This window comes from Seriola lalandi, unplaced genomic scaffold, assembly GCF_002814215.2.
Source record: "Seriola lalandi dorsalis isolate HSWRI2012SDOR001 ecotype SW California unplaced genomic scaffold, Sedor1 jcf7180002054524, whole genome shotgun sequence".
Lineage (NCBI taxonomy): Eukaryota > Metazoa > Chordata > Actinopteri > Carangiformes > Carangidae > Seriola > Seriola lalandi.
Window position 1 is genome coordinate 2,084,819 of NW_019525077.1, and position 20,754 is coordinate 2,105,572.

General features: G+C 40.3%; 1 protein-coding gene across 1 annotated transcript in view; it reads left to right on the forward strand.

The window, feature by feature from the left end:
- The first annotated feature begins 2,814 nt into the window (after positions 1 to 2,814).
- The window catches only part of cfap299 (cilia and flagella associated protein 299), a 76,982-nt gene continuing 59,042 nt past the window's right edge, over positions 2,815 to 20,754 (forward strand). Inside the window, exons 1-3 of the mRNA XM_023414422.2 lie at positions 2,815 to 2,949; positions 6,351 to 6,493; positions 20,533 to 20,623. Of these exons, the coding sequence (XP_023270190.1) occupies positions 2,842 to 2,949; positions 6,351 to 6,493; positions 20,533 to 20,623 (342 nt within the window). The 5' untranslated portion in view covers positions 2,815 to 2,841. The remainder of the gene's footprint in view (positions 2,950 to 6,350; positions 6,494 to 20,532; positions 20,624 to 20,754) is intronic.

Below are 20,754 nucleotides of genomic sequence, written 5' to 3' on the forward strand. Positions count from 1 at the left end.
TGTCGCGATGTCACAAAGATAATTTTTTGTTTTTGTTTTATGCTGCTTTCTTCCCTGATGAGGTAAGAGGTCAGAACCCGTGCTGTCTCTGCCCAGATAGGCGTCTTAGCTCTGTATCAGAAACAATCTCCGTCCATACTAACAGACACACATAAAATTCAGAATTCAACTGACCTTGTTTTCTATGCGAGCAGATAAAACTGCTGCTAGCAAAGAAAACAAGGTCAGCAATGCTTGTAACTCGCTGTCCATGTTGCTTTCACCCAATCAGGGCTTGACTGTGTTTGTCTGCGTTAATGTTTCTAAAGTTTCTCCGTTTCCGCCCGTCTGGACTGAAACGCCATCATGAGTTTCCAAACTAAAACGGGGTAAGGACCGTTTCCAAAAGTCTCTGTTTTCAGGGGCTCGAACACTCCAGAGTGGTGCGGACGCCAGACGTAAATACAGCAAAAGTGATGTGTTTTAAAACTAAACTACAAGTACCACCTCATGATTGTATGCTTCTGCCAACCAGCCGAGTTGCAGGAAATACGGTCACAATCGCTCCTTCCTGAGTTAAAGTGTTGAATAATGGCCAGAGTTTTTTTTTTTGCAGAACATTATGATGTCACAGTGAAGTTGACCTTTGACCTTTTGGATATAAACATGTGTTAAATTAGCTGTGTCTAAATTGAGGGGCAGGACGCCGTCCCTTCGTAGCCGTTGTAGACCGCGAAGGCCCAACCGAAATGAGACGATCTTGTCCACGGAGGACTTTTGCTGTGCGTCATCAGCTGTGCTCGCCCTTACCGTTGCGTTGCAAAGCAAACTACATTTTCAGCTATACATTCTTTATTTACTACTTTGAATTTATAGGCCACTCATTGTCTCATTCTCTCCAGGGTTGAGATAACATGGAGATACTGTATAAAAGTGATAATTTGCGGAATATCGTTTAATCACATTGAAAATAAAAATCAATCAAATTGTTTTTACACAAACCCTTTGATATACATTCATCTGAAAATCAGGTAACATGAATCAGAAAGAAGAAGAGAAGATTGCTCAACTCAGAGTAAGAACAAGAGAAGTTTTGCGTTTATTATTCATATTGCTGTTAAATAATGAAGCAGCTCTTTATTTCTAGGTAAGAAAACACTCGAGACGAAGCTTGCGTGACTGTTTATTTAAAGTTTATCATGAAGGAGCGGCTCCCCTCGTTAACCAGCTCACGTCGCTCCTCTCTGCCATCTGCCCCCCCCACTTCCTCTTGTCTTGTCCGTCTGTCTGCACACACTCACGTTGGCCTATAAGTTACATGGCTGTCGCATGAGAGCACATACATAACAAAATTTTTAATCATTACCTCACTTTTCCGTGGACGTCATTGCAGAGCCATTAAAAGTCACACCGAATGAGAAAATTAAACAAAATGATAATAAAAGATGATAATGACAGCCAAGAGTCACAGTCTTTCTGTAAATGGAGCCGAGAACATTCCCCCTGAACATTTTATTCTTTATTTTACAGTCGGTAAAGGCGCCAAATAGCGTTGATTTGCCAGGATTTAGGAACTGACATCATGGGACCGGATTACTTTGTCATCTCATACATTATTCCAAGAAATATAAAGTGCAATCAGGTATACAGAGGACATGTGGCACTTTTTCCACCTCTGACATAGCGATTAGTTACTTAAATTGAGTTGAATTAAATTATTTATCTTTATTTTCTCAAGAAAGAGCCACACTTTTTTTTTTTTAAATGACACTGCACAAATATGTTTGGATTAACACACGACAACAGTGATTCCCAACTCGGGAGGTCATAACATGATTAAAGAGGCAGGAAAGAAACAAAACCAAGACACGAAACATTACATTATAGGTAGAGAATGTGTCACAGTCCCGCTTTGCCTCTGGGGGTTGGACCCCTCTTTGTTTCTGGGCCTAGACTACAAGTCCTCTCAGGTCAAGCAAGATCTCTTCATGGATCTGAAACAAACCTGTGGGAAACTTACTCAAACATAACATGCATAAATAAATTTTAAGAAAAATCCTGAGGACAGACCTAGTCCGAGATAAACCCAAACAGAACCAAACAGAGGGAGAACACTGACAATAGTGACATCTGAACAAAGAAATTCACACTTACAATCTTGTATTGAAAACACATTTTCTCCTTTAATGATCATGATAGCGAGTCTGCTCAGACCCATTCAGCAGAATGGGCCTCTACCCAAACTTAGATAGGAGGAGCAGGGAGGACCAGTGACGACCTTTAACCTAGAGTTCTCTTGTAAAATGCATTTTAGCTGCACTGGAGCTCCAATGTAAATGAAAAAAAACATGTTGCTGTCTGTTCAGCTTTCAGAATTCTCCTCGGTCCATCAGCTTCACTTGACCTGTGAGTAATTCAGAGATGTAAATAACTATCAATGCAAATCTGTTCCATCCATCCATAAAAGCCCCCCACACACTTGGCAAAAGGCAGAGTCCACTGTGTCACCACATGTGGTAGGGTACTACAAACTTTCTGTGGCTGCAATGTACACACAGCGGGAGTTAAAATGTGGCCAGAAATGTAAGTTTTCTGCACTTTATTTTGAAATGGTGGAACCACAGGAAACAACATGTAACATATGATTTTACTAGCAAATTACACTTTTTCTATCTATGAATTATTTCTGAATTTATTGTGTGACTGAACAACACCTCCTTTTTTTCAAGTGTTAAGACTTGTATTCTTTGACCCAGCAGATATTTGGGGGGACCGTGAGCGTGTTGACTTCCTGACTTCCTGTGATGACGTCCAGGTGGGGCGGTTGCTATAGCAGCCACTTACAACACAGACCCCGCGAAGATGGAGTACAGCGCGGCCGTCCGTTTTCACGATTCTTTAACGCAATATAAAGTCTACGAAGATTATCTGGACTCCAAAGTCACACCGATGGATTTATTTTACTTAAAAGTGAGTCACACAAGTACAAACTGTTGACTTTTGGCCCTGTGTGTAAAGTATCTTTACCTACGTAAGTCCGCTTCCGCTCTGTTTCGCACACCGCGCCAGAACCGCCTTCACTAAGACGTCAATTTAAAGTTTGTCTTTGCCAGTCCGCAACACTGATCGCTATTAAAACACGACTTTGGACTTTTCAAAATCTACAAAACGCCTTCTTCAATTCGGCCTGTACCAAATCCTCCAACCCGTTCTCATTAACAATACACCGTCACTTTTTTCAGATTTGTTTTTCAGACTTGTTTGCAGCAGCTAGCAAACGTTGCTACGGCTGTAAGACGACTACGGAGCGGGAAAACCGATCTTACAAGTTGATTTTTATTGAATCAGTTGCCGTAGAATAAGATAGATATTTGCCGTATGTTAACACGCTATCCTTACGATTGTAAAACGGTTTAATGGACGTAAACGTCGGTTATGGGTCATGCTGGTGAGCAAGTTACCACACTTGCTAAAAGTTTGAACGGAATCTGGCGAATAGTCCTCTTTATTTTAAAAACCATGTACAAGATGTAATCGGGTTTTTTATTATTACTATCGTTTTTTCTGGTTGTTTTGTTGACAGTTTTCATTAACAAACATTCAACTTTGATACATTAAAGTAGTAAATCAGGAGTAGCACAAATGAAGGCTTTGTTGGTGTAGTGTCTGTTAGCACACGCTAGGTGGCAGTCACACACAGCGTTGGTAGCACGGTTTAAACTATAAGTTTACTCATAGCCTGTATGGGTTTACCAAGAATCTACCACTCATCTAGTCATTTAAAGTTTCCTTTATGAGAGACAATAAATAAAGTGATTTTTTTTTCTTTTTTTAAATTATTCCTCACTAAGCTTGATTCTTATTTATTTTGTCAAAATAGCCTTTGAAAAGACCAAAGCACATCAACACTAGTTGAGTTGTTGGTCAATACTGGTTTCTTGGAGCAGAGTTCACCCCAAGCCCTAGTCCTAGGCCCACCTTGACATATGGTCTCTGCTCTTTACTTTAGTAATCATTCATTCAATCTTTATTGAGAACACAGCTAATTCCAAACTTATGGTAAGACAATGAGACAACAAGGCTCAAAAAAGTTTTTTAATTAATTGAATTAAATAAAAAGAATTTAAGATTAAATTAAATTAATAATAATTATTCAAAAGTGTCACTTTTGGAAAAAGTTTTATTACCTGAAATGTATCTACCATTATTAGCAAAAACATCAACTTGACTTACAGCATCACTAAAAACCATCTTTACGTTCGTGTATATTATTATTATTATTACTTTAAAGAGGAAGTGTCAGGATTTACATTTATTATTTACATCTTCATGTCAACAGTGGAATCATATCTAGATGCTTTGATGTAGATCTCTCTAGGTTTTATTTAACCTGGTTATCAGAAACAAGCAGTCCTGCTTTTGCCCAGCAGATGGCACACTTGTTAATGCTAAACCTAGCTGCTGCTTTGTCCACTTTGTTTGAACACCTGTGTCCACACAGAGAAGAGAGCAAATCCTATCTGCGCTGATAATCAGCTGCAGTCAATCATATCAAACTCAATCACCCCTCTGTTGTGACACAACACAGTCAGCCGAGGTCATCTAACCTGTGCAGTCACACTGATGACGCTTAGGTTCTGATAAATCAGCTAATTATAAACCTATTTTTCCCAGATTATGTTATTTAGGACTTGTCACAAACTATGAGCGTGAACTCAAAAAGCTGAAGTAGTTGATAGGGTCGTATTACAATGTCATTGTGGCCTTGGCCATCAGTGTTCTGGAGTATTAGTCCAAGTCCTGGTGGGTCGACTGTAAGGAGCAGTTCATTCAAATAGACTTATTCAATGAGCCTTGAAAATGAAGACAATGATTTTCAGGCCAATTTTAGGACCGGCAAATGTCTGAGACTCATTTCTGGTGAGCCACATCAAAGTTGAAGGAAAATATAACTTTTCCTCTCGGGTGCGGACACAGGCTCGGCTGCGAGGATTTTGGGTAGGAGGACATGTGGCATAAGCTTTGATCTGACAAGCCACAGGATTTGACAGCAAGATTTGGTTTTTAGATGATGACTTTATGGCTTGGCTTTAATGACAGCGGCTCTGCAAACGGTGATTGGAATAATGTAGCTAACAATCCCTACAGAGGCACTCGCATATGCACGCTCGCGTACACACACACACACACACACACACACACACACACACACACACATACACACATACATAAACATACACACTTAGAACATGAATGGACCTGTGTGTATGCATGAAATCACACTAAACCCACAAAACTAAACTGTATCTGAAGCGTGTGGTGTTGGAGAGCAGGAGATCACTTCCACATTTTAGGGAGGGAAGTAAAATAACAATTTTAAGCTAAAGGCTTTAGCGGTGAGTAAATCCGAAATCTTAGTGGTTGACAAAATATCTTATTTCATTTGTCAGTGGTGATTAATGAGCAGGACTCAGATCCAGGATCTTACAGAAACTGGATATATGCTTTATCTGAAACAGCCAGTGATGCATCAATCAGGGGATCAACAGAAAATTAATCATTTAAGTTATTTGTCAAGCAGAAATACCAAATATTCTCTTGTTGTGGCTTCTGAGCTATGATGAGATGTTGCTTTTCTCTGTTTTCTATCATTGTGAATTTGATATCTTTAGGTTTTGGACTGTTTGGCAATTTTTAAAGATCCATATTTTACATTTTTATGGTGTTTTGATTATGAAGTGTTGATCCATAAGAAGATATATTTGTGGTTTTAAGAACCAAAAACCATCTCAGTGTAGTATTACATGTCCTCTCTCAGGCTTCTCTCTGGAGCTCTAGTAACAACAGGTTAGTGAGCCAATCAGAAGAGAGGAGGCTCTAAACCTCTCTTCTGATTGGCTGAGCGATCCAATAAAAATATAGCAGATTTCAGGTAAACACTTAGAGAAATGAAATCCTTCATTGTTAGATGGTGGGTCCAGGTGGGCGGGGCTCTGAGTCATGGCTGAGAGCGGTGACTGCTTTGTAGTGACATCACAAATTTACAGAAGTCCTGACAGCTGGTTTTAAGGCTCAGTTTCTGAGCGCTTTGACACTTTCACAGTATTAATATAGAACCTAGACCTGATCTATCATCAACAAAGAAATGGTAATCCACCTTTATACAATATGGGGCCTTTAAAATATTCAATTATATTGAAAAGAGTAGTTGGTGTTGCACTATTAAAGTGGTCTCTAGCAAGAGCAGTGAAAAAAAATCCCACCATTTGCCAAAATTCAAGACTGACAACATCTGACAATCTCCAGGCCCAACTGCAGGCCGTGTCCCCTCTCCTTGACTGACTCCTCTCCCTTTCCCTTGTCTGTTGCAGAGCAGGGAGTTGGCTCGTAAGCTGGTGGAGCACGGCCACAAGGGCACGGTCCTGAGCAGGGAGGAATTCGAGGAGAAGAAAGCAGCTGCACAGGCTGCAGAGGCTGCGAGGAGCAACGCTCTGTACAACAGGAGCCGGCCAATGTGAGTTAACTACTCACCAACCCACCACCACGCTCACTGAGGTGTGGTCTGCAATGACTAACAGGGGAGACAAACTCACACCAACCACTAGTCAGATGCTTGAATATCAGGAGGCTCTGCTAGACTCTGAGAGTGAAGTTTGGATGTTTAAGAGTCTGAATGTGGTCATTGGATTTGGGAATCAATCAGTCAGTGTGGCTAGGAGAAGTAAAGTTGCTCTTCTGGTCTCAGCCTCTCTGTGTTAGTTTTCTGTGGTTCATTGTACCGACTTCTTATACAGTGTGAAAGAATAATATTTTTAGATGAGTGATCCTCAGTCTTTTCCCCAGAATTAGTTTGCTGTGGTGGAAGCCGGGAGCTCCCTGTGTATCGGTTTCTGAACCAGTGCCGTGATGTCTCAGACAGTTTCAGTTCCAAACCAGGTCTGGTCATGATTTTATAAAAGGATACGACAAAAAAAATGTGGCTTTGACATAAATCGTCCACAGTTTTTCAATTTAACTTTTCATATAGTTATTATTTTCTCCACTGCGGAGGTGTTTTTTTTTTCTCCTGACCTCTGACCTCTCTGTGTAAGGTCCTAGTGGAGCCTGATTAGGTATTGTGTGATTGTTGTTATTGTTGCCACATACAGTAAATAGCACCGGCCACTCACACTGGACAAAAACAGTGTTCAGACAGAAAATAGCAGCGTGTTTTTCTCAAGCGGCTGAGGTGGTGTGGGCGTGTTATTATCCCCTCTCTTGACAGTTGCAAGAAACAGTAGAAAAATGTTGAGACTAAATATGATCCACCAGGAATGTGCATTGACTAATGCAGTGTATTGTTGAATGATGTTGCACTGCGTTGCGGGAAAAGGTCCATGTTTTACACCATCCCCTGTCCCATGTTTTTACTTCTCCTGTGTTTTATTTGAAGTGTTGATCCATAAGAAGATATATTTGTGGTTTTAAGAACCAAAAACCATCTCAGTGTAGTTTTACATCTCCTCTCTCAGGCTTCTCTCTGGAGCTCTAGTAACAACAGGAGCGGTGAGCCAATCAGAAGAGAGGAGGCTCTGAGCTTCTCTCCTGATTGGCTGACTGTTTTCTAAATGATCAAGAATATAGCAGATTTCAGGTAAAAATACCTGGGTCCTACTCCACTTTCTTGGTCAGACTAGTGCGGACTAGAGAGACCAATACATAAGAACTGATGAAGCCGCTTGGATAAGAGGCGAAACGTCTTCCACAGACAAATACAAGTCCAGTTGCTTTCGATTTAATCTGAGAAAGAGACAAATCTTGCAAGGTTGGAAGGTGGACCCAGGTGGGCGGGGCTTAGGGCATGGTTGAGGGCAGTGACTGCTTTGTTGTGACATCACAAATTTACAGGCGTCCTGACAGCCTGTTTAAGGCTCAGTTTCTGAATACAGGCTGTGTGCATTTCTCTGTGGACTGAGGCTTTGACACTTTCACAATATTAATATAGAACGTAGACCTGATCTATAATCAAACTACACATGGACAGAGACCTTTAGCCTGTATGGGACCTTTAATCATCTGTTCAGAAGGTGAGGCGAATGTGAGAATTTGAGAGAAGGTGTGATTGCAAGCAAAAACAATAGAAAGCTGCAAAGTCAAAGTGTGCGAATAACTGTGCAGGTTCAAAATGTTTCACAAAAAAAATGTGTCTTTATGAATCTGCTTCATAAATGTACAGACACAAGAGAAACAAGGAGCGAGAGACTGGAGGAACAGGAGACAAAGAAGTTCCTGGTTCGTCTTGAGTTCAGTCAGATAATTGATTCAAACACAAACACATAAAACGTAGTCAGGGCTACCCAGCTTACAGCTAACATCTGTAGAGTTTAGGGGTGCAACTAATAATAACAAAAATAATAACAACTTTATTTATATAGCACCCAAAAAAATTTACAAAGTGCTTTACAATAAAAACAGAAATGCAAACAATAAAATCCAAACTAAAATATACTATAAAAACAACAGTCAATAAATGGCCCTGCAATAAAAGTGAGTCTTAAGAAGAGATTTTAAAAGAAGATATGTTTATTTTCTCAGTTTTCCTAGTTTCTCAGAGCCCACTGTGATGCCTTCGGTGACTTTGTTCTGTCTGATCAACAGAACAAAGCCTAAAGATATTCAATTTATTATCATATACAACAAAGACAACAGCAAATTGCATTTTTACAAAACACAGGATCAATGGGGAGCAAGTCATCAGGTCCATGTCCTGCATGAACAAGGCTTTTATTTGCCCATCTGTCTAAATCCAGATCAAAATGCTCAACATAAACAAGCTGAATGACTAAACTACAAACTGGAGTCCTGTGCAAACGGCCCCTCCTGAGGAAAGTGATCACACGGATTTTGTTCTCATTCTTGATAAAGCCATGTGGCTGTGGTATCTCCTTTGATGACAAGCCAGGACAGACTCCAAATAAGACCATTCAACACACACACACACACACACACACACACACATACACACACACGCATACACACACACGCATACACACACACGCATACACACACACACGGCTTTGGAGTATCCAAACATTTACCTGCTAGGTGTTGCATTTGATTGAACCCTCAGATGCTTATCCAAACGTGCAGATGTCTCACTGTTAAACCCCCCCCCCCAAACGTCTGTGAACATCAGTGACACTGGTGAAATGGGAGCCTCCACACCTGCAGTTACAGTGATATTAGGCCACAAAGCCTTTCATCTTGTCCCAGCAGGATCCAGGGAAATGTTGTACGCGAACGCTGGGATGTTATATACACAGTAGTCTGTTCCGTTTCCAAGATCTACATCCATGTAGACTCTGTTTCAAAGGCCGTGATCCTGAGATGTGTTTGCATGTGTCCTGACTTTGTTGGGAATACAGGCTGAGATACACCGCGTTGACAACTTCCAGTCGGACCTATTTTAAAGGAGAATACGAGTATCAAATTCTCATTTTATGCCGGTTTGAAAGGTTTGTGGTTTGCTCCTTTGAGGATGACAGCAGCTGTAGTTTGTAGTGGATTCACCACAGTCACAACGGATTCCAGTGTTACAGCTAAATAAATCATCTAAATGTAAATAAAGAAATTTTTTAATTTTTAATCTAATCGACAAAGCAATATTTAGCAAAATTTAAATGGAAACACTTTTTTTCGCATTCAAGTCATAGCGCCTGTTGTGTCAGGCCCCAGGGAGCCGCTTCCAGCTGTCATCACATTAAATTGTAATGATATTGCAAGAGGAGAAAACCCAGCTTTATTCGCATTAACATCACTCAATAGAAACACACACCATTCGTAATTGTGTTTGTCGACTTTTCTAAAAAAAAAAAGAAGCTTTTATTTTGTGCAGAATTGCAATTGAAACTTGGCTACTGTCTTGGTGTAAGTAGCAAAACGCAGTAAAAAAGAATAAAAGAAAAAATGTTTGGTTGGGAACCACTGCCGTAGACGATATGTCTTAGATCTTTTGTGAATCAGAGGTGAAGGCAGCTTCTATCGCGCGTGATTAAAACAAGCTGCAAATTGCTTGAAAAACAATCAAAGAACACACAAAAACACTTAAATGATCAATTATCAATTGATGAATTTCAGTTGCTCTTCAAACCTACAGGGGCTGAATATCTGATGATCAAAAGATGCATTTTCAGTGGATTATTTCTTTTTAAATATTTTCCCTTTACGAAGTCACACTTGGATCTAGCTGTGCGTGTTTAATGAGCGTCAACACCACACAGAGTAGTTAGTAAGGGAGTGGAGTTGTTCCCCATTTGCCTCTTTATATTGAATTTGACAGGAGCCAAATACAAAAAACAATGAGAGATGTTTAGTGCCGGATTTAAAACACCTGCCCATTTCATTTTAACGATTTGTGTTTTAAATTCAAAGACAGTCTCCTCTGGCTCACTTTTCTTTTTTTCTTTTTTTTTTTTGCCATTATCAATTATAGAGTGGCTTTTTTTTGATTGGCGCTCTGCAGTGGACAGATGGAAATGCTCTGTTAATAATCGGACGTCGCTGGGAAAGACATCACTCATAACAGTTTCACAGTGTGTTGTTCTGAGCTGACCGGACCGCAGCAAGTGGTTTTTGAATTCACTCCAAGGCAATTAACCAAGCGGTGTTATGCTATTTCAAAAGGAAAACACTTTACATTGGATGTGATCCTGTTCTAGGTAAATGATAGCTTATAGCAAATTAATGTTTTTTTTTTTGTTTTTATTTTACGTTCAATGTAACCCTTAAATAATAATCTGATACGTCTGCTGTCTTTGAGGCTTCCTTACACTTTTGTCAGTCATTATTTGACCTTGTGACACTGTGTGAAAAATCTTATTACATTTCACCTGCTGTTTGGATTATCGCTCCAAAGCTAACAACCTGTAGGTGACTACGAGCCGACATGTGTTTTGTATATATATATGGTTTTTGAAATAATTAACAGCTTTAATTGCTTTCCCACCCTTGAAAATTTGACATCTTGCAAAAGACCTTGACAAGACAGAGAAAAAAAAACTGCACAGCACTTGCAGACTGTTTCCATCAAAAGTGGTCAGTTTGAGTCGTGTGGCTCCCCCCACCCCACCCCTTCTCTCCTCTCTGTCTAAATGCAGATTGCTCTTTCCTTTGCGGTTTTCTGATTGGACTTCCACCAAACTGACCCCCTGACCTCCCGTTATGGTCACACTGTGAAAACATGGGCCCCAAGATGCAATGTACCACCTGCAAAGTGGCTGAGCACAATCAGTACAGTGTTGTGAAAATGAATGTGAATGTGTGGCCACAAAAGCTGGCAGCTGTACGGTAAACAAACTAAATGTAGTCGTTCTTTGGCTAGAAAAGAATCCATCTATCCAAATGAACAAAGTGAGGTCAGGAATAGCCGTGCATTTGGATTTGCATTTATTTATTTCAAAAACATGTACTTCCCTACAGACTTTTACACTTGCACATATCCTCCTGTGGCACTGGGCAGCCATGCTGTTTTGGGAATGCCTTTCGCCTCCTCTGCAGGGCTTAACCTATGTCTCCTAAGGCATGTCTTTTTTCACTGCTCTGTCACTCCTCTGTGTTTTTTCCCCTTCCTTTCTCTTCTTTTTAACCTCCCCGCGCGCCCTTGGAGACCTTTAGTGCCTGCAGGTGTATAAATAGAGCTGTTTTCAATTAAGGGCTAACCTTGCCTGTAGCGTGCATCTGATCAATGAATGCCCCTGCACCTGTGGTAATAAAATACCAAGGGAGTGGAGATAGCGCTGTGAATGCTAATCAGATGTTGCCCTGTTGTTGCCCTGTCTCATTCTTAAGGACAACACGCTCCTCCTGACAGCTCGGCAGTGAAAGGGAGGGGAGGGGGGGCACATCACAAAAAAAGACCAAACAAAAGACCTAGTGCTCTCATCAGACATAAGTGAAATTCAATACGTGATTGAAAAAAAAGGAAACTGCATGAATGAGATGCTTAGTCACTTGTGTGGTTGTTTGGTTAGGGAGAAACCAAATGGGTCGTCAGGATCAACAAATACATGCAAAGAACAGTGCGGGGGTTGTGATTTCCTGTTTCAATTCAGGATCAAATTTCAAACTGGTAAAATAAACAGATTAATTTGATTCTGAATCTTTGATTTTTGGCCAACTGTTGTTACTTAAAATGTGGAAAGCTGAATCTCAATCGATGTGATAAGGTCCTGAAATGACTTGAATATGAATAGTGGGATCAGATTTGAGAAAATGCCATCAAACACCAACCCTACAAAGTGTTCAAGAACAATTTAAAGATGTAGGCTAGTGTCAGTACCTCAGGACTTATATTGTAGCACAACATAATATCTTTTCTTTTATCTTTTATGTAATATTCTCAAACTGCCAGATGTTGGAAATCGTGTCCCATTGATTCAAAACCAAAAGACATCCAAATAAGAAGTCTCGATAGTTTAGCATTTTTCATCCCGGATAAGAATAACATTTGATCTAAAGTCAGAGACAAAAGAGAGGAGAAGGGGAGCACTGCTGAGCAGACGTGAGGCCTCCATTTCCTGCCTGCTCCAGCTCTGGCTCGGGCCCAGAAGTCCATGTCAGCATATGTCCTGACCTCGCGTGCTCACGGCAGCGCTGCTAGGTTTCCATCAGGCTCCCCGCGATCTCCCCACAGTGCAAACCACAGCCATGCTCATTGTCCATTGTGCTGCTACGTTTTTACAGTCTGCCTCAAGAATTCTCTGCTCTCTAACTCTCTCCTCTATATTAAAAGTGAGCCATCACTTGCTGCGCCAAGTAAAACCAGTGCCACGAACACGCACAGCGAATACATTTCACTGCGGATCCAGCCTCCAGATGCTTAGCGAAAATAAGATTGTGGATGTGACTGACATGAGAAGCCTCGCAAAGCTGATCCTAGGCTCATTTTTAGCGAGCCAAACCACCGCCACTCTCCTCCACTGCTACTCTGGCGAGGGCCCTCGGGCGACGAGGTTTTGCAGTCTCTATTACATTTGCTGTCAAGCCAATTGCCTTCCTTGCACTTTGCGATTTTGGACGGGTGTGTAAATTTGGAGCTCTCCCCTGCAAGCTCTGTCCAGAGACACACATCCTGCCAGGCTTAAGCTCACCACCACATCCCACCGCACAGCACATACATCAACACACACGCCAGTTTAGGACCAGCTGGTGCAGCAGATAATAAATAACAAGCTGCTGTTTGACCTGGATGTTGCAACATTTTAAAAGTCATTTCATATTTCATATTAATGACTTGATAAATGAGGCATGTGTCCTCGCTCACTGGCTGCATCTAAGACACCAAAAAAATATTGTGATTTATTTTCACAAAATAATCCTAACTCAAAGTCTACCACAGATTTTGTTAAGATGCGGTCTGGTGGACCCGACGGCTTCCTGATTCCAGCGTGTTCTGCTTGCGTTGCATCGCTGCTGCGCCAAAAACGTTTATTTACATTCACACTATATACTATACTATATACTATAGCAAAATGCAAACACTGTAGGCTGATGCAGACAAACAGAGCTGAGTACAAAGGGTCAGATTGTGATCGGCCATATTGTATTATTATATATAATTTATAAAAATATACCTGGATTGACCCCAGTAATGATCCTTATCTATTGATGTAATTAACAACAGAATTATAGGGAATGTTTATGTTGTGGCATATGTACAATAAAAAAATGATCTACCTTAAATTATTTTTATGGTTATTCATGCTGTGACAGCTGAGCCCAATTAGGGCCAGGTGATATGACTTCAAATCAACTTCACAATTATTTCAAACTTCTACCTCGATTACGAATAATAATCATTTATTGTGGCGCTCTTTTATTGAGCCAATCAGAAGAGAGGTTCAGAGCCTCATCCCTTCAGATTGACTCACTGACCTGTTGTTCCTAGAACTCCAGAGAGAAGCCTGAGAGAGGAGATGTAAAACTACACTGAGATGGATTTTGGTTCTTTAAAACCACAAATATATCTTCTTATGGATCAACACTTCAACAAATAAAATATAAGAAAAGTGTAAAATGTGTAACCTTTAAACAAATTGGTGGTGTTACCTTCGGTCGCTATCCATGTTGCATTCACCACTGTCTGGTAGTCGTGACTGATCAGGCCCAAACAGCAGTTCAGCTGGTCTCAGTTTCTGTCTGTCCAGACTACAACACAACCCCGGAGTTTTAAAACTAAACCAGGTCCAGCAGTGTTTCCAAAAGTCTCTGTTTCCGGGGCTTGAAAACTCCATAGTAGTGTGGACGCCAGGCGTAAAGGTAGAAAAAGAGATGCTAAATGACAACATATTAGTGTGGGTGTAGCCTGATGCTCAGTGTTTGGCACGTGACTTAACATGAGGTAGTATTTTTTTTTTAAGGGGTCAGTCGATGAACGCACGCATTGGGGAACGTATTAACCAAATGAACCAACATAAACAAGATTAAATTGGCGAGAGGTTCTAAATGTCGGTTAGCCTTAGGCCCAATGTTTCCTCACAAAAAGTAAAACATTTCCAATGTACAGTAGCGATATGACGCACAGGTCCCCAAGAACAAAAATAATTTAAATCTCACTTCTCTTAAGATGCACAGGAAGAGCTTTGAGCGATGTTGATGTGCTATTTTCAATCATATGTGATAGAGGCCGTCTTGCCTTTACCACACCCAGTAGACTATAGCTAAGTGCCCCTGATAAAGGGCAGGAAATGGTTTCCACATCACAGCTTTTCCCATCAGGCTACCAGGCCACACAGTCATCTTCTCCTTTGTACTTTCTAAGGAGGATGAGTGTCACGGATTAAGTGGCCTGCAAGGTTCTCCCGGCGGCAAGGTCTGTATGGAAAGGGTCTCTCATCTGTAGTTGAATTATTGCCACCTTGTTTTAATTGATTTTGCAGTGTAAGCATGACTCCATAGGATTTGGACAGAGTTCCAGCTCCTGAGTAGTTCCAGCAGTATATAAACCAGAAATAAACCTGTAAGAATTTTCTTGCTAAGGAAATTCTTCACTAATCAGCAGTTGAAATGAGTTGAAAAATACTTTTAAATGATTTCATATGTGTTGCTTTGCATTACAATGTAAGCTAATAAATTGATGAGGGAGAAACCACACTCTTAACATGTGCGAGACAGACAGCCACTCAGGGGTGAGGGCTTGTTGCCTCTCTTCAGGACGCACTCACTCTGGAGAAGATGATCTTCTCCAAGACTTGGAAATTTCCTGCAGCTCTATTCAGCTCTGCACATCTTCACAGTCTTAGTCTCTTTCTGTCCCTGTTTGGACGACAATATCAATCTTTGAATACTGAGGGATTTGCACTCCACGTTCCCCAAATGGAACATGTCTAATTTTGCCTCGAAAAGAAGTCGGCATGAAAAGGATGACAGTGATTCCTTTGATCCATGCTCAAAAAAACATGCAGCTCTCAGGCAGGCAATGCACAATGTGCAACCTCCCCAGCCCCCAAAAGCCAATGTGGCCACAATACACAAAGAAAACTCAGGTAGAATATCATGCGTAGCACATGTGTAACTGATACATTCAGCTCATTGTAATCAGAGGTGACAGAGGATTTTAGAAAAAGCCCAAAATAAAGTAAATTGTCATGCTGTGTGGAATTTCCCTTGACGTCCACCGGCCCAAAATAATATTTTCCATAAGATTCATTTTCCCAAGCACTCAGGAAAAATATTCTGGTACAGTATGTGTTGTTTCTGAAGAAATCACTGTATTATTGAAAGTTCCCATCTGTCATACTGTCAAAAGCTGCAGGCTAATGAAAGCTTCAATCTGCTAATCCTCCTCCACAATACAAGGAGAAATTATTTCAAAGCACAACGTCTTTTACCCGACATGACATGAAAATCAGCTGGTCAGTCAGTTTGCCAGTTTGCTGAATGTTTATTTGCAAAACGAAGGCTACGATTTAAGAAGGAATGCAAGGCCCCCGTTCCTCAAATAAATTTTTAATGACATTTCATTAATTACACTGGAAATTATTTGCTGGTGCGCATTTCAGCATGTGTGAAAGAGGACACAACTTGGTCCAGAATCACATTTGTTTGGCATGGGTGGATGAAATCACACAAAACAGTGTATTGAATTCCTTAACCATTCCCTGGAATAAGTATAGACTTAGACTTCTGTAACTCGTATATCAATGAGGCGCTGGTTCGTGGTTTGTCTGTCCTCAGGTCACTATTCGTATAGGTACCTGCCACTACTGACGTTTTCGGAGATTCTCCAAGGGTCGATTTGGCCCTTGTTAAAGTCACTTAGGACTTTACATCAGCCCCCGCATCCACCATGTTGACTTGTAGAACCGACTGGTCACGTAACGTCTAATATATCCAAGACCTTGACATGCGCTGTTGTTCCGAGATCATCAACATCATTCACTTCATCTGGGAGTGGCGTTTCGGCCCGGTGCTGTCGTTCCTCCTTTCAGCTGTGCAAACAGATAATGAAATTGTCTTTTGAGTCCAGCAAAGAGACAAATCATTGTTCAGGCTGTAGGTCAGTGACACTTAGATTAACACTTAGAAAATACTTAGAAAAGGGTGAAAGGGCAAGCAGACCAAGTCGTGTCAACTTTGTCAAAATAGCACTGAAAGACGCAAACTATGGTAGGTGAATATTAGAGTCTTTCACAAAAGCATCATGTGACAGTGGATAAATTTAGAGTACAAAATACATTTAAAAAAAAAAAAAAAAAAAAAGGTTTTCAACTGGAACCGAATCCACATTTCATAGAACTGCCCAGTTGTTTAAGCCATTTAAACCATGGTTAATGTAGAAAATGTCTAAATGAAGGAGTTGAAATAAACTGTATCGACAGGTTGTGATTCTGTCCCATTTACAATTTCAAGTAAAACAGTGGTGCAACAACTTTGTCACATTATATCGTTCATTAAACTAGATATTAGAAATACAAAAATAAGAAATCCAGGACACGTCGCACAGGGTTAGAAAGTTATTACTTGTTATTACTGAGTTTCAAACATTAGCTCAGGAGGCTTATGGTCTGGGGAGAAGGAATGGCCCTGGGTTTTGGTATGGCTGAGCTCGTTTCACTGTAACGCTGTGTTTACACATGTGTAAACACACTTGGAGGACTTTTGCTGTGCAGCAACAGCTGTTCACCCCCAACAAAGGTGGACAAAGCGTCACATGAACTCCAGTTTACAATCAGGAGGCACATTGATTGATTATTAATTCATGCCATAGTTATATAATTGGTGAAATGACTGGAAACACGGCTGAGTTGATGGCAGGTGCTGTTTACTACTTCTGCATTTCTAAATATGGTTTGCTGCTTACTTAAAAATCTTTATCTTTTTCTGTTACATAGTTTTTCTGTTCGAATGTTGGCGGTCACTTGCCAGGAAAACTTAGGTTGTCTGAAGCATTTGCACAACAACCAATTGTTGTGCAAATGCCTCAAATGCTCACCAATTTCTGGTGAGGATGGTCCCAGCAGATCCCGGGTGTGTTTTTCACTTCTAGCCGACACATAGCAGCAAATACACTTTGTAAAAATAATGTTATATCTGTAGGACAGATGTTCTTTTTTTCAACAAGCCAGATGATGACTGTTCACATCCCTTCCTCTCTTCTTTTTTTTTTTCCTAATTCCAGGGCCCACCTGCCTTGACCACAGTCCAAAAACAAGACACTTAAAACACAGGCCCAGATCACAGTTAGCTTAATACCTAGTCATTAGCCGCTAATAACCATCATTTAATCGTGAAATTCTTGTTATCCCTCCTAAATGAGGCTTGATAAGAAATTTGTTAATTGACGGGAAACTCAAACTTGCAGCGGTCCATATGTTTTGCTGAAGTATTATTCACTCTCCGTGACTGTGTGTGTTGCTTTAGCTACTGGATGGGGTAACCCCAGTCACTTGCCTCCTCAACACCTGTGTTTACTTTGGGGCCTCGGCCCCCATGACCCAGCAGCAATCCTTCACTCACTCAGGAGATGGAGTGAGGTTCCAGCCTCCAAATATGTGCTGTCCCTGCACTTTTACCACCATGTGATTCCTCTAAGACTTTCATTATGGGGCATGGGCCAAACGACAAGTATAAATTACAAACCTTTTCCCAAATTCTGGTAAATTTAAACATTCTGATTCAGAGCTCTTTCACCATGATGTTAAGCTAGAGCAGAAATTGGCTGTTTGTCTGTGTTTGTTGTGGCTGTTGAGGCTTTTTAAAGTGCTTTGGGAATGGAAAGTGGATCTGAGGAGCCATTAGTGTAGAATATAACTGAACTTGTCTTGTCGTTGGCCCGAGCAGCAGACAGAACTAGATGCAGTGATTTTGAATATTCAGCAGTAATATAAAGATGAAAGAAACAGATTTATAACTGGAGGATTGCTGGTTGAAGCTTGCAGGTGTTTTCAGGGAAGTTTGGGATTATGACTTCCTCTCACGGCTTCTGTTAAGGGCTAAGTGCTGAACCTTCGTACTGTTTTGGTTCAGAGCAAACTGCCTGTTTACCTTTCAAATCAAAACAATTTAGCTAATTTTTAACTGTATTTTATTTAGAGAAAGTCCTTGCACAGTTTTCTTGTACAGAGGTTTATCTTCTTTTGTTAGATAAAACTGTTTTCAACAGCATGTTTGTATTTCTTAGAGAAAGGTATCGAAAAACATTTTGTTTTGGTGTTGGTGTATAATATTGTATCTGCACTAATATAGAAGAATTCAAGGGATATCCTGCTCTACTTTTGTGTTTTGTTTTAGTTGAAGTGTTCTTGAGAAAAGCATTTTGATGCCCATCTCAAACAAGTAGGTTGTTTGGTCCCACAATGCACCTGTAGTGTGAGGAAAGGGCCACACATGATATAACTGTAAATACACCAGTGACTTCATCTGACTTCATCAGATAAAAAAATGTGTAAGGATGAAACTCAATATTAGGACTGCATATTGAACTTTGATACTTTTATGGACAACAAAAAAAAACAGCAAAATTGTTTTGATATGAACGAGGATTGAAAAATGCCTCACCATTTGGTTTTTGCTAAAATGGTTTGATAAACTTGGTATAGAAAAAAGTATCTGTAAGAATCAGAATAGAGAGGCTCTGAATTTTCAACTGTAACTCATGAAACTACAAAATTGATAAAATGGAAACTTGAAAACAGCAAGATAAAAAGAAATCCAACCGTCAGTAAAAGAAGGTGGGTTCAGGTGGGCCGTACTGGGGGCATGGTTGAGGGTAGTGTCTTTTTCGTTGTGACATCACAAAGCTCCAGAAGTCCTGGTTTTAAGGCTCAGTTTCTGAATCCGGGCTGTGTGCATTTCTCTGTGGACTGAGGCTTTGATACTTTCACAGTATTAATATAGAACCTAGACCTGATCTATAATCGAACATCACATGGATGTCTATCTTTATACAATATGAGACCTTTAAATTCTCTGAAAATTAAGTTATTGTTCATACAGTTCAGCCCCAATATGTAGTTAAAAACTTGAGATGTAAATTTATTGACATGCATATGGAAAGAAATGTAAAATCAAACCTTTTTCAACACAGATTATCCTTTCAAATCTCCCACATCAATAGAGACAATTTTTTCTCCACTGTACTGCTCCTGTAACCTCAGTGAATGATCGTTCTACATTTCTTTTTACGGTCTTCCTTCCTCTGGATACCACATGTGAGAGGTCACCACTGACCTGTTTACTGCCTATAAGATGTTAACTTGCTTCGGATCTGATCAAAGTTTCTGCACAGTCAATTCTGGATGCAGGCCAGAGTTCTGTTGCTCGTACTACAGTGTTAACTGTTCAAATATTAGTGCCAATGTTTTTTCAGGTGTGGATACGTTAGTGTGTGCCAGAACCCAGTTTCCATGGAAACAGGCCAGCCTAAATGTAAAAAAAAAAAAAAAAAAAAAAAAGCTGCCATGGTATCATATAAAGCCATTAAACTCTCTTTTGATTAATATTTCTCAGCTTTCTGAAATTGGTGAAGGCAGCTGTGACGTTCATGGGTTTTGTAGTTGTCAGCTTTCTGTTGGAGAAGGAACATTGACCTCTCAACAATATTTATGATGATTTCTGTTAAGAAATGGTATTTGGACTATTCGGGAGTGTCCTGGGAGCTTGGCAGGGTTGGTGAAGTGCTGACATAGTAGAGGCAGGTTGAGTCCGCCTCATGACTTTGATTACATGTCAGGCTCGCTCACTTTTTCTTTTTGCATATTAATTAATTGCTTAAACTTATTTAAATATTTGATGAATCGTACATTTGGAAAATGTGACACTGTGTTTACAAATTGTCAGAAAAGTGACATGAGAAGAAAACGTTCCTCTTAACGAAATTACATCAAAATTTTACTACATTAGAATGAATAATATTGTTTAGTTAATTGTTAATGTAGAGTTAAGCCTGCGTACACTGAAGCTACAGTATATTAACGGGTGAAAAGCTTCCATAAGGAACCTTTAAGGCTCCATGTGACTTTTTTTTTCTCAGGTTAGGAGAAACATTTCAAACCGTTCGAGTGTTGTCTTTTCCAGGACACTGGCAAGTGCAGGAAAAGAACTCAAAGATAACTTCCTGAAAGCCCTGGCAGAGCGAGAGGAGGCCAACCGCAGTGGGAAAATGACTGTGAGTACATTATTACAGCACTCCAATTGCTACGTAATGGGATTCCCCTCAAATATTTCTGCAATTCCATTAGGATTGGAACAAAATCCATACTGTGTCAAGTTGAGTGGAAATGTTCTCTCCCCCCCCCC